General features: G+C 46.1%; 2 protein-coding genes across 3 annotated transcripts; one reads left to right on the top strand and one right to left on the bottom strand.

Annotated features, from left to right (window-relative positions):
• Nucleotides 1–4,041: 4,041 nt before the first annotated feature.
• On the top strand, nucleotides 4,042–5,666 carry LOC109781045 (putative H/ACA ribonucleoprotein complex subunit 1-like protein 1). The gene is made up of 4 exons (XM_020339623.4): nucleotides 4,042–4,317; nucleotides 4,416–4,564; nucleotides 4,956–5,071; nucleotides 5,335–5,666. The coding sequence occupies exons 1-4, from the start codon at nucleotides 4,173–4,175 to the stop codon at nucleotides 5,486–5,488; spliced, it is 564 nt and encodes a 187-aa protein (XP_020195212.1). The 5' UTR covers nucleotides 4,042–4,172; the 3' UTR covers nucleotides 5,489–5,666.
• Nucleotides 5,667–6,347: 681 nt separating this feature from the next.
• On the bottom strand, nucleotides 6,348–10,523 carry LOC109781044 (pumilio homolog 12). Of its 2 annotated transcripts, none has more exons than XM_020339621.3 (6): nucleotides 10,325–10,523; nucleotides 8,031–9,647; nucleotides 7,785–7,947; nucleotides 7,305–7,468; nucleotides 6,756–7,014; nucleotides 6,348–6,688 (listed from the first exon to the last, which is right to left on the bottom strand). In XM_020339621.3, the coding sequence occupies exons 2-6, from the start codon at nucleotides 9,581–9,583 to the stop codon at nucleotides 6,557–6,559; spliced, it is 2,271 nt and encodes a 756-aa protein (XP_020195210.1). In that variant the 5' UTR covers nucleotides 9,584–9,647; nucleotides 10,325–10,523; the 3' UTR covers nucleotides 6,348–6,556. The 2 variants fall into 2 exon arrangements, with proteins under 2 accessions (XP_020195210.1, XP_045083749.1); XM_045227814.2 differs by having other exon boundaries at nucleotides 10,387–10,512.
• Between the last annotated feature and the right edge of the window lie 16,122 nt (nucleotides 10,524–26,645).

The following is a 26,645-nucleotide window of genomic DNA, read 5'->3' as shown; positions in this document are numbered from 1 at the left end:
CCGAAGCCTTCTTGACGTCAGCGACTGAGTGGCGCGCGCCGGATTGGACTGGAACGCCACTAGGCTAGGTCTGCTTCCGGCCGCGTACGCAACGTGCAGGTGTGCATAGGGCGATGGGCCCAGACCCCTGCGCACATAGGTTTAGACCGGCGTGCTGACCTCTCTGTTGAGCCTAGGTGGGGCTGCGACGTGTTGATCTTACGAGGCCGGGCATGACCCAGAAAAGTGTGTCCGGCCAACTGGGATCGAGCGTGTTGGGTTATGTGGTGCACCCCTGCAGGGAAGTTTATCTATTCGAATAGCCGTGTCCCTCGGTAAAAGGACAACCCGGAGTTGTACGTTGACCTTATGACAACTAGAACTGGATACTGAATAAAATACACCCTTCCAAGTGCCAGATACAACCCGGTGATCGCTCTCTAACAGGGCGACGAGGAGGGGGTCGCCGGGTAGGATTATGCTATGCGATGCTACTTGGAGGACTTCAATCTACTCTCTTCCACCTACTGCAAGATGGAGATGTCCAGAAGCGTAGTCTTCGACAGGACTAGCTATCCCCCTTTTATTCTGGCATTCTGCAGTTCAGTCCACTGATATGCCCCTTTACACATATACCCATGCATATGTAGTATAGCTCCTTGCTTGCGAGTACTTTGGATGAGTACTCACGGTTGCTTCTCCCCCTCTTTTCCCCCTTTTCTTTTCTATCTGGTTGTCACAACCAGATGCTGGAGTCCAGGAGCCAGACGCCACCGTCGACGACGACACCTACGACACTGGAGGTGCCTACTACTACGTGCAGCCCGCTGACGACGACCAGGAGTAGTTAGGAGGATCCCAGGCAGGAGGCCTACGCCTCGTTCGATCTGTACCCCAGTTTGTGCTAGCCTTCTTAAGGCAAACTTGTTTAACTTATGTCTGTACTCAGATATTGTTGCTTCCGCTGACTCGTCTGTGATCGAGCACTTGTATTCGAGCCCTCGAGGCCCCTGGCTTGTATTATGATGCTTGTATGACTTAATTATGTTTTAGAGTTGTGTTGTGATATCTTCCCGTGAGTCCCTGATCTTGATCGTACACATTTGCGTGCATGATTAGTGTACGGTCAAATCGGGGGCGTCACAATAGGTTAGTCCCAAAAATAATATAAAAGTGTATAATAAAGCCCAATAATGTCCAAAACAGAAGATAATATAGCATGGAGCAATCAAAAATTATAGATATGTTGGAGACGTATCAACTATGGAGTGCGAAGACATAGTTGTTTCGTAGGTTCCTTTTATTCTTTGTTGAGTCATAGGAACCACCGCACTGTTAAGTGGGGTCCAAGTGAACAAAGTCAGAGTGACTGAAGTGATGCTCAACCAAATCCTATGTCTTCAAGCAAAGACAGTGAGAACAAATCTTATCCAGAGCTGGATGAGTCAGCTTTACTTGTAGCCCAAGTCAAGCTGCCGCGTGTGTTTGAAATCTGACCGCTGGACATGTGTCAGTTCCTTAGTGACTAGGGGTCATTCGGACAAATCAGGTCGGGTTGCCTCCTGGCTATAAATAGCCCACCCCCTACACCATAAATTAGTGGCTGCTCAGAGTTAGTGCACGGCTTTTGTCGTTTGAGAGCAACCCACCTCCGAAGCATTTGAGAGAGAGATCCTTGCGAGGACAAAGCCCAAAACACCCAGAGCCAAAGAGTGTTAGGCATCACTAAAGTCTTTCTGTCCGCGTAAACTGAAGACTTGTTACACTTGAGGACTGTGAATCCTTCAGCCGGTTAGTCGTCGCGTTCTGAGCATCCAAGAGTCATTGTGGATTGCCGGTGAACGAAGTCTGTGAAGGTTTGGAAGTCTACCTTGAAGACTTGCCAGAGTGATTGGGCGAGGACTAAGTGTCCTTACCTCAAGGGGAATAAGGTGAAGACGCGGTCTTCTGAGTTGAATCTCAGCCTCCCTAACCAGACGTACAGTTGTCACAGCAACTGGAACTGGTCCAACAAATCCTTGTCCTCACCAAGCAACTGGTTATATCTCCTACCTCTCTTTACTTACAGTTTGTCTTCTGAAGTCATTGCCTGCTTGCATGATCTGATTGGCTTCACTGTGTGAAGACTGTTGTTGGTTTGGCTTCATACTATCTTCCATCCTGATCCATACTACCTAGCTGCTAATAGTCTTCGTGCTTTCACTTCACTGTTTACTTGACTACGGCTGTCTAGTGTAATCTACCTCCCGCTGCATATCAATAGGTCCATTTCTACTGTTTGTCTTCAAAGCCACCGTGTTTTGAAGACTTTCATAAAAATCGCCTATTCACCCCCCTCTAGTCGATAACTAGCACTTTCACTATCTCTGACGGTTTCAGTGTCGTGTGGGAAAGACCCCCTTATCGCAGTTACTCACTAGGCGACGGTTCCAAATGCCGTCGCGGAAAGGGTTAAAAACCATTTGTACAGCACCTTACGGTACCAGTGAATTGAACTCTCTTGAAATATTCTTTAAATAGGCATTAGTTCAATGATGTATATATTGTTATGAATTACCAAAACCACCCGAGGATTAATTGCACTTTCATATGTCCACGAAGCATATAACTCTCCTTGTAAATGTTATGATGTTTAGGTAGTTCGAGGTGACAGTAAAATCCTCTCTACCCTGCCTTTGCAATTGATACGAGAATAGCGGAGAACCCTTGGTGTGGTCGTGTCCACAGGGAAACCCTTAATTACTGTAATGAGATTGTAGTGGGAAAACAACACTAGTGGCGTGCGTGGTATGCAGTCTACCTGAAGTAGAACGTATACTGTACCCGGATCCGCCCAATTACAAACATCTAGAGTGGCTCAAGTACCCAACCTAGAACTATCCAATAGCATATGTTATGCTAGACACATACCAGTGGAAATTCCGAACTCCCTCAGAATGCTTTAATCCTCTTGCTGGTTTCATTTCTTTTATTTGCCTCACTGTGCTTCTTTACTTCTATTACCTTATTTACTTTTGTTCGCACTCTACTCAAAATTGTTACAACCTTCCGCATTTATTTTGCCTCCATAACTAACTTGTGGGCACATTTCCATAAGTGTCTATAGACAAGTCCAATTCATGTGCTTCTTATGTAATCGATAATCTTACTTCGAAAAGGCTATAACTAAACCCCGTGAACTTGCAGGCCCTGGCTTGCCAGTGTGTGCGTGAGCTTGCGGGCATGAGGCCGCTCTGACCTGGGGTGATTGAGAGATGGAGCTACAGCAAGCTCTAATGGCAACGGTCAACAATGCTTGGCGACAAGGTAACAAAGGGCATGCGAGACAAGGAGGAGGTCCAGGAGGAAGAAGGGCTCACATTTATCACACTGGCTCAGTTGGTAGGCTCGGGGAGGTCCAGGAGCAAGGCCATGGTCGTTGACAGCGGCCGCTGGAGCAAACACTCGCGTGTAGAGGTTCTAGGGGACACGAGGATACCCGGGGATGCGCCAGGAGATTCTAGGGGTCATTTCGGAGCTTTAGAACCCGAGGGAATCTGTCAGTGTCAGACTAGAGGAGATCGGGTAACGACGGCATGACAGTGGAGCCGGGGAAGACTAGAAAGGATCCGTCGCTACGGCGCGTGTCGGTCCAACTATTCCATGGGAAGATTAAGCAGAAAGAGGTGGAGCTCGCGAACATGATTTCAAGGCTCGGGTTGTTGTTGGTCATGCGTGCAAGAGTTCCTGACGAGGCGACAACGACATGACTGAGCGCTTTTGGCGTTCTCTGGCGAGAGAGAGGGAGAGAGGAAATGGATGGAGAGCAAATTTGATGAACTAGATAGAAGAGATGCGAATTTGAACACATGGAAATTTTAGGGGTATAAATACCAACAGTGTGTTCTACTTATAGGAGAAAAAAATGTAAATGTCCCGGTAAAATATGGGATTGGAGGAGGCTCGTTACGAAAAGCCGCCAACGATTGTGCGCATGGATAGATCACCCATCGTCCATACCGCCCATCCCATCTGAAAAACGATCCGAAGGCCGAGAAACGGAGACCACGCCAGGGCCCACACGCCAGTCTCCCAAACAACCTCAACATAAGTCCGCAGCCTCCTCCACTAGAACCCTAACAAACCCCTCACCCCTCGTCGCCGAAACCCTTCCTCGCCCCCGCCCCCGCCCCCGCCGCCAAACACCCATCGCCATGCGGCCACCGAGAGGTGGCGGAGGTTTCCGCGGACGCGGCGGCGACCAAGGTGGCCGCTTCGGTGGAGGCGGCCGCGGCAGGGGCCGCTTCGGTGGAGGCGGCGGCGGGTTCCGCGACGAGGGCCCTCCAGCCGAGGTCGTCGGTGCGTGGTTTCTTTCAACTCCTAACTGTCCGAGCCCTCTTCTTTTCGAGGCTCCGGTGATTTTGATGTCTCTTGTTTTTTGTTTGTTTATTATGCAGAGGTGTCGACGTTCCTGCACGCCTGCGAGGGGGACGCGGTAACGAAGCTGACGAACGAGAAAGTGCCCTACTTCAACGCGCCCATATACCTCCAGAACAAGACCCAGATCGGCAAAGTCGACGAGATCTTCGGCCCCATCAACGAATCAGTAAGCGCTTCCTTCCCCTCATCATCAGTACAGTACCTGCAAAGTTTTGACCAACTGGTCCATCTGTTGTTAGGCAGGATTTTTTGCTCGGTTGGAGCTAGCAGTTTACCACTTCGAATTTAGTGTCTTGAATCTCAAGGCATGTGAGAACTGAGTTTGGTTCTCCATTTAGTACAGTTGAAAATGTTTGTTTTGGCTGTGTGGCAATGCTGTAGCGTGTTTAATAATTAGGTGCAACTTTTAAGATGACTGAATGCCCTTGCCTGATTGTTTTTTACCTCTGTTCTTATCATTGCTCTAAATTTTAGGTCTGCTCATGCTGCATATCTTATAAGTTTGTATTGTCTGTAGTATCATGCTGCATATCTTATAAGTTTTGTATTGTCTGTAGTATTTCTCGGTCAAGATGTTCGAGGGAGTCATTGCAACATCTTACAACGAAGGTGACAAGTTCTTCATTGACCCCATGAAGCTGCTGCCCCTCTCACGCTTCCTGCCGCAGCCAAAGTAATGATCTGTTTACTTGTCATTTCTTTTGCATTATTTACTCTTCAGTCTTGAATATGGAACTTAGCAACATGTCTTTTCATGGCTAACTCTTATTCAGTTCGTAGTGTATTGATAAGTTTGAGCTGACTACGTTCTTCAGACTTGAAACCAGCAGTGTAAAAACTCTTGCAGACAGTCTCTGTGAAAGAGGTTATAGGATTTTCCTAAGTCAAAACTTTGTTAGTTGTTTGATAGTCTTTTGCTTTGCTTGTTGTATGCAGGGGCTCGACTCCAAGAGGTGGTGGTCGCGGTGGAAGAGGTGGTGGTCGCGGTGGATTTGGTGGCCGTGGTGGATTCCGTGGAAGAGGTGCACCAAGGGGTCGTGGACCTCCCAGGGGTGGAGGGCGTGGTTTCAGAGGACGAGGCAGATTCTAGGATGTAGTTTTAAGTTTGCTGTTTTTTGAAACATGATGCTCTACATTATCTCTTCAGCTGGAAACATTATGCTAAGTCAGCTGCCAGCGCACTTTGTGTGGAAGTTGAATTCTCTGTGGAACAAAGTCTTTGTATCTCTTCCGAAGTCATGCATTGATTGTTAAACGCTTTTCCGTTATTCCTTGTTTCTTAAAGCCATTGCAGAAATGTGTTGTCCAGCATGTCACAATGTTCTCGTGTAGTTCAATTGAACCTGGTAAGATTGTTCAATGCAGCTACCAGAGAGGCTCTTTTCACTACTTTAACCCTTTCAGAAAACTTTAGCACAAAATGAACTCCACACAAAACTATTTCATGATCTGACCCTTTTGGTAACGCCACAAGTTGTGGTGTTTCTTCTCTATTTGGAAACGTCGAACTAGCTAGTGTTACTTCACTAAATAAATAAATGAAAAATGTGAAAAACTAGTTGAAACAACAACCATCCTTGACGTTGCATGCTTGGGCAGCAACGCCCACCCCCTTGGCGTTTCCAACAATGCAAAAAACTTTGGCGTTTCAACCCTGTCACGTAGCGTCTCGACCAGGCCAGCAACGCTAGCTAGTTCGGCGTTTTCATATAGTGCAGCAACGCCACGGCTTTTGGTGTTTCTAAAAGGGGTCAGATCGTGAAATTGTTTTATGTGGAGTTCATTTTGTGCTAAAGTTTCCTCATAAGGTCAGAACAGTGTGAAATTGTTTTATGTGGAGTTAATTTTGTGCTAAAGTTTCCTCATAAGGTCAGAACAGTGAAAAAGGCCTACCAGAGAAGCTTGCATCCAGGATTGTGGAGTAATTGTGCAGATGATACAGCTCAACAGACAACCAAATGCAATTTTTTTTGGGGAGATTTAGCGAACTACATGGCCTTCGGACCAACAAACCAAAGCATACAGCTGGCCTGTTATAAGATATACATATAGATATATAGATTCTATACATGCGCAAAATACACTAAAAAGGCTTTCCTTTTGTCTGGAAATATTATACTACTACATTCAGAGCTCTTCCTGGTACAAGCGTAGATGGCTACAAAACTCCTACTCGGTGTTGCTTGTTCTTGAGGTATGTTTTTGATAGAACCCTTTTCCCATACATGTGGCTTTGCATTGCAGCAGCGTGTGGCCTAATAGCCTCAACAAAGGTGGTATGTAGCGGACCCTGCATGATTAAACATACTTGATAAGAATTTACGCTTTTTAGCTGGGGGTGCATCAATGTCTTTTACCTTGCAATGTTCAAGTGCTGTTTGAATAACGAAATTGCCGTACTGATCCACCATAATATGCTGCAACTTGGGATCGTTGATGAGTTCTTTGATGATTTTGTCACGCATGTGCTGGGGCGCTCGCTTCAGACAGTTTTCCACCACATGGCTACCACATTTCTGAATTGACAGATACCCAAAGTGACCCTCCAGCTCATCAACTATTTTCGATGTCGCCCATTCAATGCCATGGTTGAGAATTGACTGAATAACGTAGTTCCTGCAAGGTATGGTCGCATTATCTATCTCTTCAGACTAGTCCATCCCACGGTTTTTTTTCCGCAAAACTCAAGCTTCACAAGCCTTGACCAAGTTTATCGAGAAAATTATCTATATCTACAATACCAAATATATACCACATGAAACTAAAATTTACGGTGAATCTAATGCTACTGATCTGGTATCCTAGATGTTGATAACATTTTTCATAAGATTGGCCAAATTTTACAAAACCTAACACTCACTATATTTCAGGACAGAGGGAGTACTAGTTAAGGATAAGAGCCATACCCAAATCGATCATCGGCAAGGGTTAGAGCACTGGATATAATATTGCTTAACAAGTTGAACTTCTGTTCATCATCTGAATGTTCGATGCATTTTTGAATGCTACAACAGCCTTGTTGATGTGTTGCTAGTCCAAGATAGTGCAATGTAGCAGCATCAAGAAGGAACTACAGCAATTATAAAGCATCCACAAGTTAGAGTAGAACATAGATGATAATAAGTTATATAGATAAAAAATCAATTCCTGATGCAAAGTGCGTGGATATTTAACTATGTCAAGAAAAATAGATTATTGCAAAGAGCCTAAGAAAAGACTAATGAGTAAAAATTAGAAACTTGTGTGCCAGTAAGCAATATTCTACACACATTCTTTAACACAAACAACTTTTTTTTGCGGGTTTAACACAAACAACTTGAATGCATATAATGCGCAAAAGGTACAGAAATTTCCATAATTAAATCAGATGATTAGCAGGAACATACCGCTTTGGACTCCGGTAACAGTTTCTGCAGGCATCGGTTTGCAACATGACTGCCATTAGGATCTAGCATCAAATGCATTGCTCCAGGACTCAATGCAAACACAACCTTAGAAACTTGATCCGGATTATTTACAGTTTCAATTATCTTTTGCACTGCACGAGTCCTGAACATTTTTTTCCAAAAAGATATGAAATAGAAGCAATAACTATATAAGAATAAAGCAAGTGATCAGATTTTTGCTCATACCCATGCATGTTGCAAGAAACTGCAATAAGATCTCCAGGCGTTTTGGTAACTTCACATAATATGCGCATCCGTTGATCATCACTGCACCCTTCAAGCAGCTTCTGCACTAAATAGTTGCCAAATGGATCGACCATAAGTTCACCAATATGATCAATTATTTCAGCAAAGACTCTTTCGACATCCTCTTGGCTGCCTTGAGCAAATACTTTTTGCAGAAAGCGGCAGCCATTCTGATCCTTAGCCAACATATAGATTCGCCCAGCAACTTCGTCAACTGAATTATAATTCAGCTCACATGGTTTCATGACCAAGGGCAGAAGCTGGGAGTTTGGTCTGTCGGGGTGCAAGGAAAAATTACTATGAATATCAAGATGGTTATGTGCACTACTAGTTCTTCCATCCCTACCAATGCAACCATCTACAGGAGTACTCCTGGTACTTCTTACTGAATTTACCCCATCAGCCCTCATCCACAGCTTTTCTGGATAACTTACAGTGCTGATATTATCTGAAATATTATGGCGTGAGAAACCATTAGACAAAGAGTAAAACTTGTCAACTTGCTGACGGAAGTTACTACTGCCACATGGACTGTCAGCAGACAATGTGCAATGAAAACTGTTCAGCTGGGTATTTCTCTTCTGAAAGGCAGCACCATTAGAGTAAGGATCCTCAATTCCCATTCCCTGTCGATGAATATTAGGTGTTTCAATATGTAATGTGCCGTTTGCAGAAGTGCAAGCTGCAGCCTGTTGATGTCTCCTACTTCGACGAACATCTGACCCAGCAACCTGTTGCAACTGTGGGTAAACATAATGTGGTTGCAGCATCGTGCATCTTGGTGTTTCTGTACCATGCTGCCACATGATGTTTGAATCAAATGGCTGGCCGTAAGGTGCATACAGCTGAGACTGTACATCCAGATAAAACTGCTGCTCGATGGGTGAAGTTGACAGAGCTGATTGGTGGTAAGGAGCACTGGAAAAGCTATCCAGGTCGTGCATCACTGAGCCCATTGGGAAATTCTCGAAGAGCGGTGGAAATCTGTAAGCTTGTTCTTGTTGTCCAACAGTTAGTTCGTCTGGTTTCTGATTAACGTGTTCAGCACAGAACGTCAAATCATCTTGAACAATTGCTGGCACAAGCGACGGGTTCAATGTAACATCTGGAGGCGTAATCCCTGAGTGATAATTAGCAGGGCCAGATGGATAGTACCCATTTACTGGCACAAAATCTCTGGTACTTGTGAGAGAATCAGCTGTATAATTCTTTAAGCTCATGTCCCCAAAAGCAGATGCTAACGACTGCTCGTCGGGTAGACCATCACTAGGGAACTCCACAACACTCTTATTGCTTCCAATCATCGCAGAATCATACATTGTGAACCGTGGAGAAGGTAATGGCCTTCTCATCTTAGCCCCCCCTGCCTGTGAAGTACTACCACTCGTGTAGTGGATCATCATGTCACCAACATTGCCCAATTCAGCACCAGGAATCCTGTGAACAAAAGCTCCAAACTTGGAACAATCTTGAATACTCTGCGATTCCCCCATCCCAGGAACAGGATGATCTATGACACACGGCTCAAATCACACAATGCAGGTAGCGGCAATGGTCCTGCAACACCAGGAGTTTCATGTTACAGTCGGAGGTCATAAAATCTCTGCAGGACATACATAAAGAAAAGGCAAAACCACATGTGAACATAAAAAAAGGCTTTACACAAAGACAGCAGGCGTTCAAGAAACCACAAGAAGATTTGGACGAACACAGAAGAATTTGTTAAACTAGACATAAATCTGGAAATCTAACAGAAGGAATAGTGCGGAAATTTGATCCTCGCTGCACCACAAAGACGGCATGAAACAATGCACATGGATACCTAAATCAGAACTAAGCAGGGAAAGAAATCAAACCAGCCCATAATTCCATCATCTGCTGGTCCAAATGCGCGAGCGGATTATGCACATATCATAAATAATGTCATCAACTGCAGGGGAGTCGGGGATCAAGAGTCCACCCATCGCTCAATCATCTCAAAATCCAAGGCCGATTAAGATGGCAAAACCCCAGAAAAACCCCCGATCACCACGGAAACAGGGCGCAATCCCCACCAAGAAGACGAACCAAAGGAAACCCGCCTCGAGTAATCCAACCTTGGGGATAACGAACCGAAGAAATCGATCGAAACAACGAGAGTAAGCCGATCTATCTAAACCGATGGACGATTCCCCAACACGGGCAAGCAAAATTAGCAGTGAAGAGAGAGAAAGCCCTATGGGGACGGGAGCAACCTTAGAGAAGGGGATTGCGATGGAGAATCCCAGGAATCGTGGAGAGATTAGGGTGAAACAACCTGCCGCGAAGGATCGGCCGGGGGAAGTCGGAGATATGTGGAGATTTTATTGGGAGGCTTGCGGGGGAAGGAGATGAAAAGAGGGGCGTTTCTGCTGGTGCATTTCCTTGGACTCTCTGCTCTCCTACTCAACTCCATCTGCCTTTCTCTCTCCCAAAACAAGACTTTCTCAGTATAGAGAGAGAAACTGTGGGCCCATACTCCGTCCATCCATCCATGCCTGGATTTTGTGGAAACCAAGATTGGGTGTGTACATTATAGACGGCTTATTAATGAATAATTTTACATGCACTTCATATGCAAAATTACACTTCTATTCGTTACTAAAGAACATTTCGAGTGGTGTTGGGCTTCCGGTGAGGAGTAATCCCCTACGCCCTGCTTGCTACTGTTATTCATGGTGGATATACCTCGTGCGATAGTGCTGCCGAGAGTCTATTCTACGAGAGTAGGTGGGAATGAGAGCCTCTGCCTTCACCTTATATACATGGTGAGGGCTAGGGTTTTACAAAGAGGGAGATGCGATCTAGGGCCCTATAGCTTGGCTTCGGGTTCAAGATGATCTTCTGGCGCCTGTCTATTCCTCGGGGCTCCTTCTCGTCGCCAGGCGCGTGGTGCGCCTCCTGGGCCCCTGGGCATGCCTGCTATCGGGCTCCCTGTAGACAACCACCCCCGGTGTACTACACAATCGGTAGACCCCGAGCATGTCGGGGGTCGTATATCTCTGGCGGGCTCCGCTTGGTCTTCAAGACGTACCTCCGGGAGCTTGGCTTTTCGAAGATTTCGTTCTGGCCTGACTCCTACGAGGGCTTTAAGGGAGCTGTCGGCGCGGGCTCCGGGAAGAATATCATATGAAAACCAGCATTCCGTAGAAACCGGAAAAAACCAAGTAAAAGTGATGTTTTGAAGTTTTAAAAAATCTCAAAAAATAAGGGATGTTAAGAGGGTGATATTCTATTGCCATGCAAAATTTCAAGTTTAAACAAACTACGGGATGTGAGCTATGAAAAAAAACAAAATCAACATCGAATAGTGCTGAACAGTAACGTCATTATTCATTACCGAATTTATCTTTCTCATAGCTCGCATTCCGTAATGTCTTTAACTTGAATTTCACATGACAATAGAACATCATCCTCTTAACTTCCCACATTTTTTTAGATTTTTTTGAAACTTTCGAACATGGTTTTCACGAAGTTTTCCTTGAATGATGGTTTCCGTATGATATTCTCCCGCGGGCTCTCACACAGATCGGGGGGCTCAGGATGTCGGAACTATGCGGATTAAGCCTTATCGACGGGCCTCCTAGAGAATGAAGCATCAGAGGCTCGCCCCTTTCAAATAAATCAGGTTCGAAAGCTGTTTGAGGGCTCCCGCTAGTTGCGCTCTGTCATGATGATAATGCCTGAATCCATGCGCCCACGTCTCGCAAAGTGGGAAACCGCAGGAGACGTGGGGCGCGTGTCGCCCCGCCAGGACTGCTCTTTCAGTAGTTAAAATGAAGAGTAGTATGAGCTTGAGTCTTCCTTTACTTTTATTCTTTTGCATAGACCACAACAATAATAATAAAAGGTTCATACGCTAATCTCATGGGGAGTAATGACTTCACATAAAAGAAGTATAGTTGGTAAAATTCAAGTTAACAAACATAACATTGGTCATTGATGCAATTCATGAAAGGATAATAAAGGAAGGGAAATTTTACATATAAATATACTATCTTGTACACATTTTATGATTGTGAACCCCCATTAATTTTTTCCAACCAAGTAGTTAATGTTGGACAAGGAAGACAACGTAATGGGTTATTGTGACGCCCCCGTTTATAATCGTGCACTAACCATACATGCATCATGCGCGATCACGAATGGGGACTCACTTCAATATCACAACACAACTCTACGACACAAATTAAACATAAAACATTATATTACAAGCCAGGGCATGAGGACCCATAATACATCAGTCATCAAAGCAAATAATATCTGAGTACAAACATAGTTAAACAAGTTTTGCCTCAAGAAGGCTGAGCAAAACAACGACACTAGATCGAAAGGCGAGGCCTCCTGCTTGGGACCTCTGAACTACTTCTGGTCGTCGGTCTCCAAGTAGTAGGCACCGTCGGGGAAACTTGCATCTGCGGTGCTACCAGCTGTTGCAGCAACCAGATCAAATGAAAAGGGGAGCAAAGCAACCGTGGGTACTCATCCAAAGTACTCTCAAGACTTACATCAATCTACACTAGATATGCATCAGTATCAAAGGAATGGGGTTTGGACTATACTGTAGAAATGCCAGAACATGGGGGAGCTCATCCTATCGAAGACTACATCTTCTTGCAACCATCACCTTGCAGTAGTAGAAGAGAGGAGTGTAGGATCAAAAGTGTGTCTAGAGGGGGGGGGGTGATTAGACTACCTGACCAAATAAAAATCTATCCTTCTCGCAATTTTAGTGGGTAGATTTTAGAAATTATGACAAGTCAAGTAACACCCTACAAATGCAAGTCAAAGAATATAGCAGTGGAATGTAGAACATTGCGCATGTAAGTAAAGGGAAGGGTTTGGACAAAGCAAACGCAATAGGGACACGAAGATTTTTGGCGTGGTTCCGATAGGTGGTGTTATCGTATGTCCACGTTGATGGAGATTTCAAGCCACGAAGGGTAACGGCTGCGCCAGTCTATGGAGCGATCCACCCACGAAGGGTCCATGAAGAAGCAACCTTGTCTATCCCACCATGGCCATCGCCCACGAAGGACTTGCCTCACTCGGGTAGGTCTTCATGAAGTAGGCGATCTCCTTGCCCTTACAAACTTCTTGGGTCAACCCCACATCATATCGGAGGCTCCCAAGCGACACCTAACCAATCTAGGAGACACCACTATCCAAAAGGTAATAGACAATGTGTTGATCATGAACTCCTTGCTCTTGTGCTTCAAATGATAGTCTCCCCAACACTCAACTCTCTCTCATAGATTTGGCTATGGTGGAAGAAGGATTTGAGTGGAAAGCAACTTGGGAAAGGCTAAAAATCAAGGTTCAAATGGTAGGAATGGAATCTCTTGATCTCAACACATGAGTAGGTGATTTTCTCTCAGAAAAATGAATGGTGGAAGTCTAGGCACGTTCTGATGGCTCTCCTCCACGAGGAAAAGGGGCGGAGGGGTATATATAGCCTCCACACAAAATCCAACCATTACACACTTTTGACCCATCTCGGTGGCACCAATTCAGAAAACTCGGTGGCACCGATCTGTGTAAAAATATGAACGTTAGGAATCTCGGTGGGATCGGAGGGAACAACTCGGAGGGACCGATGTTCAAGGGCTTAGGGCAAACCTCGTCTCGGTGGCACCGATTGCATCATTTGGGTGGGACCAAAGTGAAGCAACAAGGCAACAGAGAGTTAGTCAAGCCATCTCGGTGTGACCAATTGCAATTCTCAGTGGGACCAAAATAATTGTAATAAGCAACAGAGGGCTGGCAAGGCCATATCGGTGGGACCGAGATCCATATCGGTGGGTCCGAATTGTTAGGGTTTTGGCAGTGGCTAAGTCTAGATGAACTTGGTGGCTCCGGGTAGGAAATATTGGTGGGGACGAGTTGGAGTTTAGGGTTTGGACATATTTGAATGGAGAAAGTGGCTGAGGTTTTGGAGTAATATCACTAAGCACCTGAGCAAATAGATCATTAAGCAACACCTCATCCCCTTTTAATAGTATTGGCTTTCGTATGGACTCAATGTGATCTTGGATCACTTAAACAAAAATTGAGAGTATTGAGCTTTTGCCAATCCTTGTCCTTAGCATTTTGAGGCATCCACATCTCTATTCCTTGCCATGCCAATCATTCAACATCCTGAAATATTTATCTTGAATAGACATTAGTTCAATGAGAATTACCAAAACTACTCGGGGATTAGTTGCACTTTCAATCTCCCCATTGGTAATTGATGACAACATATAGATCGAAGCTTCGAAAAATGATTAAATGAATGGAATACATCATTGCTTTGAGAAGTATGTGATAAACAAGAGCTCCCCCTAAATTTGTGCATTATTAAAATTTTGCGTTTGAATGCAAATGCACAATCGATTAGGATCATGGGTCACTCTTCCATGTCACATACAACTTGGTGGAGCACGCAAAATGATATGAATGGAATAGTAAGCACGCATCACCAAAAACTTAAGTGACTGATCATACACAAGTAATGATAGAGATAAGCAATAAGCATCACATGAAGCATAGTATAATCAATCACACATAACCAACATAGTATCTCACACACATAACGAACAAAGTAGCAAGAACTCAAGAAAAACTAACAAGCAAAAGCAAGACACTCTCTCTTGGAGCCTAATGATCTATACAAATTCTCCCCCTTTGGCAACAAGTACCAAAGTTTTTGAATAGATTTAGAGCTATACGTCTCTCTAGGCATGGCCCTCGACAGCTCCTGAAGGTGACTTCTGGCTGGTGGCTCCTGTGTGCGTAGATGGCGTGGAGAGAATTGCATCCGTGAAGGCTTCAACTGACATCCGCTGAGCTGGTGGCATAGACTGGAGGTGGCACAGTAGCAGTGGCTGCAGGTGCAGAGTGAGTAGTCCTCATATCTGCAACTGGCATGGTAGCAATCTGGGTGCCCTGGGTACTGGCTGGATCTCTTAGTTGTGGCTCTCTCATCTCCACTATCATAAGCTCTGACTGCATCAACATCATCTCTGAGCTTCTCCACAATGGTATGTACCTCAGTGATCTTCACATCAAGCTCATGAACCTTAGTCTCGACTATCCGCTCTAGGCTCTCCTGGTTCTTACAAAATTGGACAGACTTTGTTCAATCCTCAGGGTAGCTTCCAGTAGATAAGTCATCTGGTCATTCTTGGACTTGAGGTTGGCAATGGGTGCATTGGGAGCAGAGGCCTTCTGTTCTTCTTTTGCTGCTGTAGCTACCTGAATTTCCCTTAAGCTTGAGCAGACGAAGAATGTGAAGGGTGTCGTGGGAACGGATCTGACAGTAGAAATGGGGGGTACGTAGGAGAGGGCAAAGCCTAGCTACGGCGAAGTTGTACACTCGGATTTATGAGTTCAAGACCCTCTCGGAGGAGGTAACATCCCTACGTCTCGGTGCCGCGGAGGCTTTGTTGATTGGAGTGATGAGTTACAGGGGGTGCGAACCCTTGTGCAAGAGGGGAGCGGTGGCTTATATAGAGTGCGCCGACCCCTCGCAACCCTCGGTTATGCACGGGTTCAATGAGAGTATAATGTCATGAACTTTACTGGTAACGCCTGCGTTTAATGATCTTTAAGGTGATGGAGTGAATGACCGACCATTGCTATCGAAAGGTGACCTTAGGTCGTTTGTACTTCGAGTGAATGGCGACGGTCGACTGGAATTGGGATATCCGAGTGGGTCTTCTATCTAGTGGATTACACTCTGTGATGATTCCAGTTGGTATCTTCTTTCTATCTTAGTGGGCCTTGGCCTCTTGTGTAATGTCCTTGGGTAGGGCATATAGGTCAGGCCTAGGACCCTACCCTAGGTACATGTCCTTGTCATTAGCCCCCGAATGGATTAAGGGCTGAGTGGAGGACGATTGAAGTCTCGGAGACACTTTTCTGAGGGTCTGAAAGTATAAGAGTAGTTTTAATCTTCCGTCAGTCGCCTTGATCGATTTTGGCTTCTTGATTGTCCGAGTGAAATAAACAGCATAGCACTGAGCGGATTGGATTTGTGTATCTCTTGATGTGATCGGTTGTTCCACCCGATCCCGGATCTCACGGGATTCGAAATTTTTTGTAGAAGAGCACGGGCCGGCTGTGGCGCGGTTAACGGAACAAACAGGGAGGGACTCCTCGATCTTTGTTCCACCTTTTCGCCCGGGCCGGTGCCGGTTGTGGGATGCACTGAGATTGCGCAGGCCCACATGTCAGTCACTCGGATGCACGAGTATAAAGGGTGATGCGACCGAGGCGTGCAACAGTGCCCATCACTTTTCCCCTTTCTTCTCCGTCCCTCTGCTCCACCCACTGTAGCGCAGCGCCACCCCACTCATCCCCGTCGGCCACCGCGGAGATGGCGAAAGACAAGATGAAGGCATTGGAGCGCGCTAAGAAGACGGGCAAGGGCAAGAAGGGGTTGACTTCCTGAGCCACGCTACCGCCTAGATGGATCCAGGGGGATTGGCTGCGCTCGACGGTCACAACGAAGGACCTCGAGGGGCTCGCTGTCGACGGCCTGATAGCCCACGGATCTTGGAGGTTGCCAGAGGGGGAGATTGAGCCCGCGCCGCGTGACGACGAGCGAGTTCTTCTTCTCACCCACATGGAGAGAGGTTTTTCTCTTCCTCCCCACCCATTCTTCTGTGGTTTCTTGAACTTTTTCGGTGCACAAATCCATCACTTTCCCCCAAACACCATATCGTATCTTACTGCCTTTGTTTCGATGTGTGAGAACTTCCTGGGATGCCACCCACATTGGGGGTTATTCAAACATAACTTCACTTGCCAATCTCAGTCGGTTAAGAAAGCCAATCCGACTGATGAAAGGACCCACGTGATCCAAATGTGTGGAGGTTTGGGAGTCCAAATGAGGGGTAGGAGCTCTTTCCCTCCCATGAATTTTCCTGAGTCGGTTAGGGGGTGGCAGTTGACCTGGTTTTACTGCAAAGATGTCCCGACCCTGGGTGCGTCGACTGGCCTTCCCCCTTTCTCTTTGGAGAGACTCCGCACCCCTCGTTCGTTAATTGTAGAAGAGGAGGAGAAGGGTGAGGTGGCCATCCTAGTTAACACAGTCATTGCGCTGGTCCCAGGTGGAGTGACATGCATGGATTTGTTGGAAGTGTTTCTCACTTGACACATCCAACCCTTGCAAGCTCGCGACCACCCCATGTGGCTGTACTCAGGTGCAGATGACACCGCTCAGACCCACCCGAAGGAGGTCAAAGAAGAGATAGTGGCACTGTGGCTTCAGAGCATTACTGGAAACAAGGACAACCGCGTGGAGCAAAACGGATCTTGCCATTTGACGCTGAACACCTTACAGGAGAGGTGAGAAATAACTTGTCAAGTGTTTTATATTTTGCTCTTCAACATGCAACTGTATTGGAATCCGACTGATCTTTATAATATGTGCCTCACAGGTATTCACGAAGATGTATTTGCCCATGCCGAACGGGGAACATGTAACACCCCGCATGTAACTTGCCATATTTGTAACTCCGACTCTTGCCATTTTCGGCTATGTGATATGATTTTCCCTCCGTGGTCGGGTTTTGTCTGTCGTTTTGCATTTTGTCATGTCATGCATTTTCATATCATGTCATCATGTGCATTGCATTCGCATACGTGTTCGTCTCATGCATCTGAGCATTTTCCCCGTTGTCCGTTTTCCAATCCGGCGCTCCTATCTCCTCCGGTGCACCCCTCTTGTTTTTTTTCGTGTGCGTGTGTCAAACTTTCTCGGAATGGACCGAGGCTTGTCAAGTGGCCTTAATATACCACCCGGAGACTACCGGTCAAGTTTCGTTCCATTCGGAGGTCGTTTGGTACTCCAACGGTTAACCGGGCATCCGCAAAGTCCATTTGAGTGTCCAGCAAAACCCCCCTCCAAAATCAGCCTAAAACCCACCAAACTCTCTTCCATGCTCTAGGTCGTTCGATCACGATCGTGTGGGCAAAAACCGCACCTCATTTGGAGTCTCCTAGCTCCCTCTACCTATAAATATGTGGGCATCCCGAAAAATGAAACTGCAGACGAAACCCTAACCCTCTCCCTCCGCGCCGCGCCGGACGTGTCCGCTCCGGCCGGACAACGTCCGCCGCCGCGCCCCGTCCAATCCCGTGGCGACACGTCGCCTCCTCTCTCTCCCCACGCCGCCGGCCCGCCGCCGCCGACGCCCGAGGCGCTCGCCCGCGCGCCTTTCCCCGCCACCGGCCAGTGCTCCGCCGCCTTCCCGTCGCCGCGCCGGAGCCGCGCCGCCCGCCGCCACCCCGCCGGCGCCGCGCCCGCCGCCCGCCGGCGCCACCTCCAGCCGCGCTGCCGCCCTCTCCCTCCTTCCTCGCCGGCCGTCGGGCTCGAGCCCGAGCACGACCTCGCTCGATCCGATCTGAGGTTCCCCCGTTGACTTTCTCGCCCCCCTTTTTTTCTCCAAGTCTTAATTTTTATCAGCATGTGCCTCTGTTCCCGATGCCATAACTCCGTGCATGTAGCTCCGATTCGCACGTGTAATATGTCAAATTGTTCACCTCGTCATGCTCTTCATTTTGTTCAATTGCATCATGTTCATTAGAGGTCATCTTGATGCCCAAATCGTCGTTGGAAGAGGGCTAGTTGCTGTTAATCTCTGGTTCTTATCAGAACTTGGAGATTTGTCATTTTTGTATCATTTATTCTGTGCATCTTTTGAGCATTAGCTCTACATGTGTTTTGAATTATGCCATGCCATCTATCCAGTGGTGTAGTCCATGTATTTTTGTGATCTCTGTGGTGACTAGCACAAGCATGCAAAGTAGGTCCCGTAATATTTCTGATTTCAGAGAGTGATTTCTCCAAGTCCTTGTCTGCTGTAATTTTGTTGCCATGTAAACTTGATGCTACAGAGAGATCCATGCATATTTTGGAGATGTTCAGTAAGGATGTTTTGTAGATATAGTTGTAATTGATCCATTCCTGCAATTGGTTGCAATTATAGAGTGCCATAGAATGACTCAATCTTGCTCTACTTTTCCTATAAAATATTTTTGGCAGATTCTTAACATGATATGCAATTTTGCCAAGCTTATTGTAGTTGATCCATACATGCTATGCTATTGTGCTTGCCATGGTTAGCTTCAAAATCATGCCATCTTGCTGTAGATATGCTTGGTTTGTCATGCGTTGCTCTGTAGTGAGTGCGTCAAGCTCACAAAGAGGCCTACATATTAATATTTCTGCCATGCTCTGTTTTCTGCTAAGTCTGAAACCTGATAACGAAACTTGCTATGTTTACATGCTTGCCATCATATCTTCTGGTCCTTTTTGGCTTATGGTCAGTAAGGAACTTTTGTCATGTGCTGTTAGTAGAACACTACCATGCCTTGTTTTGCTATATTAAGTTCCTGTAGCATCTTGGTTTCATGCTCTGAACATTGCTACCTGATGCTGTTTACTGCCATGTCCAGTTTTTCACTAAGTCTGTGAACCTGTAATCTTTTGCACTTTTGCCATGCTTGTTTGAGCTTGATATGTTGTGAACTAGCCGTAGCTTAGTGTTCCTATTTTGTCAAGCATCTCCTGTAGTTTACTGTCATGTGCTTTGTTGCTATGTTGGGGTGCTGTAGCATTGTTGCTTGTTGCATTTTAAGTGCTATCTTGCTGTTTATCGCAGATTCGTGTCATTCTTGTTTTGCTTGCCTTTTGCAAACCGTGCATCCGATTCCGGTGATCTTTATATCGATTTCGACCGAAATCATATCACCTTTCCAGTGGCATGCTTGGTTTGCCAAGTTACTGCCATGTTCATATTTTTCCTTCCGGAGCATGCATATGCATCGCATATCATATCTTGCATATCATACATGTTTTGCATCATGTTGCTTGCGCATTTCTCGTTGTTGATTGTGGTTCCGTTTGTTTGTGTTCTTGCCTTGGGTAGAGCCGGGAGACGAGTTCGTGAACGAGGAACCTGTCGAGTACGCTTACGAGGATCAAACTTTCGACAACTCTGAGAATCTTGCAGGCAAGATGATCACCCCTCGAAATCACTTCTATCTTTGCTTTGCTAGTTGTTCGCTCTATTGCCATGCTCCGCTACCTATCACTTGCTATATCATGTCTCCCATTTTAGCCATGTCAGCCCCTAACCATCCTTTCCTAGCAAACCTTTGTTTGGCTAAGTTACCGCTTTTGCTCAGCCCCTCTTATAGCGTTGCTAGTTGCAGGTGAAGTTGAAGTTTGTTCCATGTCGGAACATGGATATGTTGGGATATCACAATATCTCTTATTTAATTAATGCATATATATATATTTGGTAAAGGGTGGAAGGCTCGGCCTTATGCCTGGTGTTTTGTTCCACTCTTAGCGCCCTAGTTACTGTTTTACCGGGATTATGTTCCTTGAGTTTGCGTTCCTTACACGGTCGGGTGATTTATGGGACCCCCTTGACAGTTCGCCTTGAATAAAACTCCTCCAGCAAGGCCCAACTTTGGTTTTACCATTCGCCGCCTAAGCCTTTTTCCCCCGGGTTTTCGCGAGCCCGAGGGTCATCTTATTTTAACCCCCGGACCAGTGTTCCTTCGAATGCTGGCCCAAACTGGGCGATGTCCGGCGCCCCCTGGGCAACCAGGGTCTATGCCAACCCGACGTCTTGCCCATCCGGTGTGCCCTGAGAACGAGATATGTGCAGCTCCTATCGGGATTTGTCGGCACATTCGGGCGGCTTTGCTGGTCTTGTTTTACCATTGTCGAGATGTCTTGTAAACCGGGATTCCGAGACTGATCGGGTCTTTCCGGGAGAAGGTTTATCCTTCGTTGACCGTGAGAGCTTATGATGGGCTAAGTTGGGACACCCCTGCAGGGTATTATCTTTTGAAAGCCGTGCCCGCGGTTATGAGGCAGATGGGAATTTGTTAATGTCCGGTTGTAGATAACTTGTCACTTGACCCAATTAAAATACATCAACTGCGTGTGTAGCCGTGATGGTCTCTTCTCGGCGGAGTCCGGGAAGTGAACACGGTCTGAGTTATGTATGACGTAAGTAGGTGTTCAGGATCACTTCTTGGTCATTGCTAGACGATGTCCGTTCCGTTGCTTCTCTTCTCGCTCTCATTTGCGCAAGTTAGCCACCATATATGCTTTTGCCGCTGCAGCTCCACCTCTTTGCACCTCCCTTTCCTACAAGCTTAAATAGTCTTGATCTCGCGGGTGTGAGATTGCTGAGTCCCCGTGACTCACAGATTCTACCAAAACAGTTGCAGGTGCCGACGATGCTAGTGCAGATGATGGCGTCGATCTCAAGTGGGAGTTCGACGAGGAACGTGGTCGTTACTATGTGTCCTTTCCTGATGATCAGTAGTGGAGCCCAGTTGGGACGATCGGGGATCTAGCATTTGGGGTTGTCTTATTTTCATCTGGTTTTTGACCGTAGTCGGTCTATATGATTGTATTTTGAATGATGTATGATATCTATTTATGTAATGTGTGAAGTGGCGATTGTAAGCCAACTCTTTATCCCATTCTTGTTCATTACATGGGATTGTGTGAAGATGACCCTTCTTGCGACAAAACCACTATGCGGTTATGCCTCTAAGTCGTGCCTCGACACGTGGGAGATATAGCCGCATCGTGGGCGTTACAAGTTGGTAATCAGAGCCATCCCCGACTTAGGAGCCCCCTGCTTGATCGAATCGCTGGCGTTGTTGAGTCTAGAATAAAAATGTTTTGAGTCTTAGGATTATATATATCGGAGAGTAGGATTCTTTTTACTCCTCAGTCCCTTCGTCGCTCTAGTGAGGTCTCCTGACATAGAAGTTTTGACTATTCTCTCCTCAAATTTCACTTAAATTTTTTTAGGATCACGCGGGTATCTTGGAATCGTTCCGATGGATTTGTGACGAGAACATTGTTCTTGGTGCCTCCTGACATTTAGGGGTTGTGGCAGTGTCCCAGGGAGTTGAGCTCCGAGGTGTTGTCGTCACAATTTTATCGTTGCAGTTCTGGAATACCTAAGTTTCGCCGACATCGAAATCTCTTTTATGCAGGTGTTGGTGAGATCACCTCGACGCCACCCAGTATTGGGGCGGGAGTTCGGGAGTATTGCCATAACTTGTATAACGGATGCTTTTCGAAGGTTGAGGTAAACGATTTCCGAAGGTTTCTTGGTTATGTGTTGACGGATGGATACAGCTAGATCTAGGGATTGCTAGTTTGGGTGATATATTTTGTGTCCCCTGTATCCCCTACAGCAGATTGCATAACCAGAAAGTTTCGGGAGTTTATAAGTGGGAATTCTAGTAGCCTTAGGATATCTTTCCGACAGACGCATGATATGAGATTGGGGTTCGACGTCTAGTGGTCCGCCTTTCCACGGTTGATTTTACAGTGGTCTCGTTGTGTCTTAAAGAGTCCATGGCTTTGCGGACTCGGGGACGCTTCGTATGTCATGTGCACAGCCTTGTACATGATGGTGCTGTACGATTGAGCCCGTGTGGGCCCCACCACGAAAACTTCGGACGAAATATCTATCATATGTTTGTTCCGGCTTATTCTGCAAGCCAATACTTTGTTTTATTTTGTATTGTGGTATTCGAGTTCCTTCGAATTCATATGTTCATTCCATATCTTTTTCAAGTGGCTTCTCAACTTATGGAAGTGTGATGATTTACTACGGAATTCATTCGTTCATCTTCGTTCGAATGTTTATTGTGAAGTCTATATGTTGCAATTTCTATCCGTTGATTCTACTTATCTATTTGTCTATCAAGATGCTAATGGATGTCACCCTCTTCAGGATGGCTCCGCCAACTCGTCAGAATCCGGATCGCAATGAAGGGAGTCAAGCGAACCCTCCGCCACCACCTCCACCTCCGGAGGCATGGCAAGCAATCATGGCAGCCACCAACGCCAATGCTCAGATGATTCTGCAACTCTTGCAAGAACGTACTCAAGGGCAAGGCAATCAAGGTCAAGGCGACAATCAGTTTCACTTTGCCACTCTCAACCAGTTTCTCGCAAATCAGCCCAAGTCTTTCAGCTACTGTGCCGAGGCCACGGATGCCGATGATTGGCTCGTGGACATCAACAAGCATTTTGAATGTAGCAATGTCAGGCCTGAGGACTATGTCAAGTTTGCTTCTTTCCAGCTCAAGGACCAAGCTGCTGATTGGTTTCAGCAATACAAAGATTCCAGAGGAGGTCGTGTGATCACTTGGACTGACTTCTGTCGGGACTTCAAAGCGCACCACATTCCACAAAGTGTTGTTGAGAGCAAGCGTGAGGAGTTCCGCAATCTCAAGCAAGGCAACATGTCTGTGTATCAATACAACATTCAGTTTCAGAAACTTGCTCGCTTCGCTAAACAAGACGTTCCTGATGAAAAGAGCATGATCTATCACTTCAGAGGTGGCCTTAAAGAGGATCTGCAGTTAGCTCTCGTTCTTGTTGAGCCTACTCAGTTTGATCAATTCTACAATATGGCACTGAAGCAAGAGGCTGCTCAGCTCAAGTGTGAGGCTTCTAAGAAAAGAGTCAGCGATGCAGTTCAGTCTTCTTCTTCCTCACTTGTGACAGCTAAGCAACAGAAGTTCTGGTTGCCTCCTCCTCCTCCGTTTCGCCAGCCTTACCAGTAGAAGAACAAAGGTGGCCATGGTTCTTCCAACTCTTCCAACTCTGGCTATCAGAACAAGTCTCAGAATCAAGCTCCAAAGTCCAATGCTCCTTATCACCGTCCACTCTCAGAGGTGACTTGCAACAAATGTCAGCAGAAAGGTCACTATGCTAACAAGTGCTTCAACCAGAGGTGTCTTCCTCCTCCTCCTCCTGTCAGATCTTCCAGCAATGCAGTGGTCAAGCATAATCCAAAGTCTGCAAAGGTGAACATGATGAATGCAGCTCAAGCGGAGGAATCTACTGATGTGATAATGGGTAATCTTCCTGTTAATGATATTCCTGCAAAAGTTCTTTTTGATACTGGTGCATCTATTTCTTTCATATCAAGACCTTTTGCATCCATGAACAATTTGCATACTGTTGATCTGCCTAAGCCGATAGCGGTTTCCTCTCCGGGATTATTCATGAATACCAAAATGATGGCTCCCGATGTTTCTATCAAGATGGGCAATTATAAATTCCAGTCTTCTCCAATGGTCCTTGGTGACTCGGATATTGATCTAATTCTCGGGATGGACTGGCTTTCTAAGCACAAGGCTCAACTTGATTGTGCTGCCAGGGAAATTCAATTGACACACTCGTCTGAGGATGTGATTATTTTTGCTGCTCGTGAGGAAACCATTCGGTTTTTCTCTCTCAATGAGAAGGGTGAATTGAATGCCATCTCTCAAATTCCAGTCGTTTGTGAGTATCAAGATGTCTTTCCAGAAGAGCTTCCGGGTATGCCTCCTCATCGGCCAGTTGAGTTCGTTATCGAACTAGAGCCAGGCACTGAACCCGTTTGCAAGCGTCCATACAAGCTTGGACCCAACGAGCTGAAGGAATTGAAGAAACAGCTCGATGAACAAGAGCGTCTGGGTTTGATCAGACCGAGTTCTTCTCCATGGGGTTGTGGTGTTCTTTTTGTCAAGAAGAAGGATGGCACGGACCGACTTTGTGTCGACTACCGTCCATTGAACAAGAAGACAATCAAGAACAAGTATCCACTTCCCAACATCAATGAGCTATTTGAGCAACTCAAAGGGGCTAAAGTATTCTCGAAGCTTGACCTTCGTATGGGTTATCATCAAATTCGCATTCGTGAAGAAGATATTCCCAAGACAGCATTCAGAACAAGCTTTGGTTCTTATGAATATACTGTCGTGTCTTTCGGCCTTGTCAATGCTCCTCCGGTGTTCTCTCGGATGATGAATTTCATCTTCAACCCCTATACCAATGAATTCGTTCTGGTGTATCTCGATGATATCTTGGTCTTCTCCAAGAACAAGCAGGATCATGCCAAACATTTGCGTTTGGTGCTCGACAAGCTCAGAGAGTATCAATTCTATGTGAAGTTCTCTAAATGTGAGTTTTGGCTCGATGAAGTTCTTTTCCTTGGCCACATCATCTCTGCCAAGGGCATCGCTGTTAACCCCGAGAAGGTGTCCGCAGTTCTGGATTGGGAACCTCCTCAAAATGTCAAGCAGCTTCGAAGTTTTCTGGGTCTTGCAAGCTATTGCCGAAGATTCGTTGAGAATTTCTCCAAGATTGCAAAACCTCTTTCCAACCTCCTTCAGAAGCATGTGAAGTATGTCTGGTCTCCTGAGTGTGACGTTGCTTTCAACACTCTCAAAGAGAAACTAGTCACAGCTCCTGTCTTGACTCCTCCTGATGAATCCAAGCCGTATGAAGTTTTCTGTGATGCTTCTCTCCAAGGTCTCGGTGCTGTGTTAATGCAAGAGAAGAAAGTTGTGGCCTATACCTCTCGGCAGTTGAAGCCCAACGAGAAGAACTACCCCACTCACGATCTTGAGTTGGCGGCAGTTGTCCATGCGTTGATTACGTGGAGACATCTCTTGTTGGGAAGACAAGTGGACATTTTCACTGATCACAAGAGTCTCAAGTATATCTTCACTCAACCCAACCTCAACCTCAGGCAGACTCGATGGGTCGAAATGATTCAAGAGTACAATCCGAGTATCGAATATACTCCAGGCAAGGCCAATGTCATTGCAGATGCTTTAAGCAGGAAGGCTTATTGCAACAACTTAATCCTCAAGCCTTTCCAACCGGATCTTTGTGAAGCTTTCCGCAAGCTGAATCTCCAAGTTGTTCCTCAAGGCTTTCTTGCCAACCTCATAGTATCTCCTACTTTGGAAGATCAAATTCGCGAGGCACAACTCCTTGATGCCATGGTGAAGAAGGTGAAACGTGGTATCGACAAGGGTCTTTCCAAATACAAGTGCTATCGCATTGATGACAGAGACACTTTGTTCTTCGAGGACCGGATTGTGGTTCCTAAAGGTGATCTAAGGAAAGTCATAATGAACGAAGCGCACAATTCTCTCCTTTCCATTCATCCTGGAAGTACAAAGATGTATCATGACCTCAAGCAGTCGTATTGGTGGACTCGAATGAAGCGAGAAATTGCTCAATTCGTGAGTGAATGTGATGTCTGCCGAAGAGTGAAAGCAGAACACCAACGACCAGCTGGTCTCCTCCAACCTCTTGCTATCCCAGAGTGGAAGTTTGATCATATCGAAATGGACTTCGTGACTGGATTTCCCAAGTCCAAGCGCGGAAATGATGCTATCTTCGTTGTCATTGACAAGCTCTCTAAAGTGGCTCATTTCCTTCCTATCAAAGAATCCATCATAGCAGCTCAGCTGGCAGAGCTTTACACCTCCAGAATTGTCTCTTTGCACGGCATTCCACAATTGATTTCTTCAGATCGTGGAAGCATCTTCACCTCTAAGTTCTGGGACTCCTTCCAGAAGGCCATGGGCACTAACATTCGCTTCAGCACAGCTTTCTACCCTCAAACTAGTGGCCAAGTCGAGCGAGTCAATCAAATTCTTGAAGATATGCTCAGGGCTTGTGTCATTTCTTTTGGCATGAAATGGGAAGAT

Source organism: Aegilops tauschii, chromosome 4 (assembly GCF_002575655.3).
Source record: "Aegilops tauschii subsp. strangulata cultivar AL8/78 chromosome 4, Aet v6.0, whole genome shotgun sequence".
Taxonomy (NCBI): Eukaryota; Viridiplantae; Streptophyta; class Magnoliopsida; order Poales; family Poaceae; genus Aegilops; species Aegilops tauschii.
The sequence above is the reverse complement of the archived record's forward strand: the minus strand, read 5'-3'. Positions and strand labels throughout refer to the sequence as shown.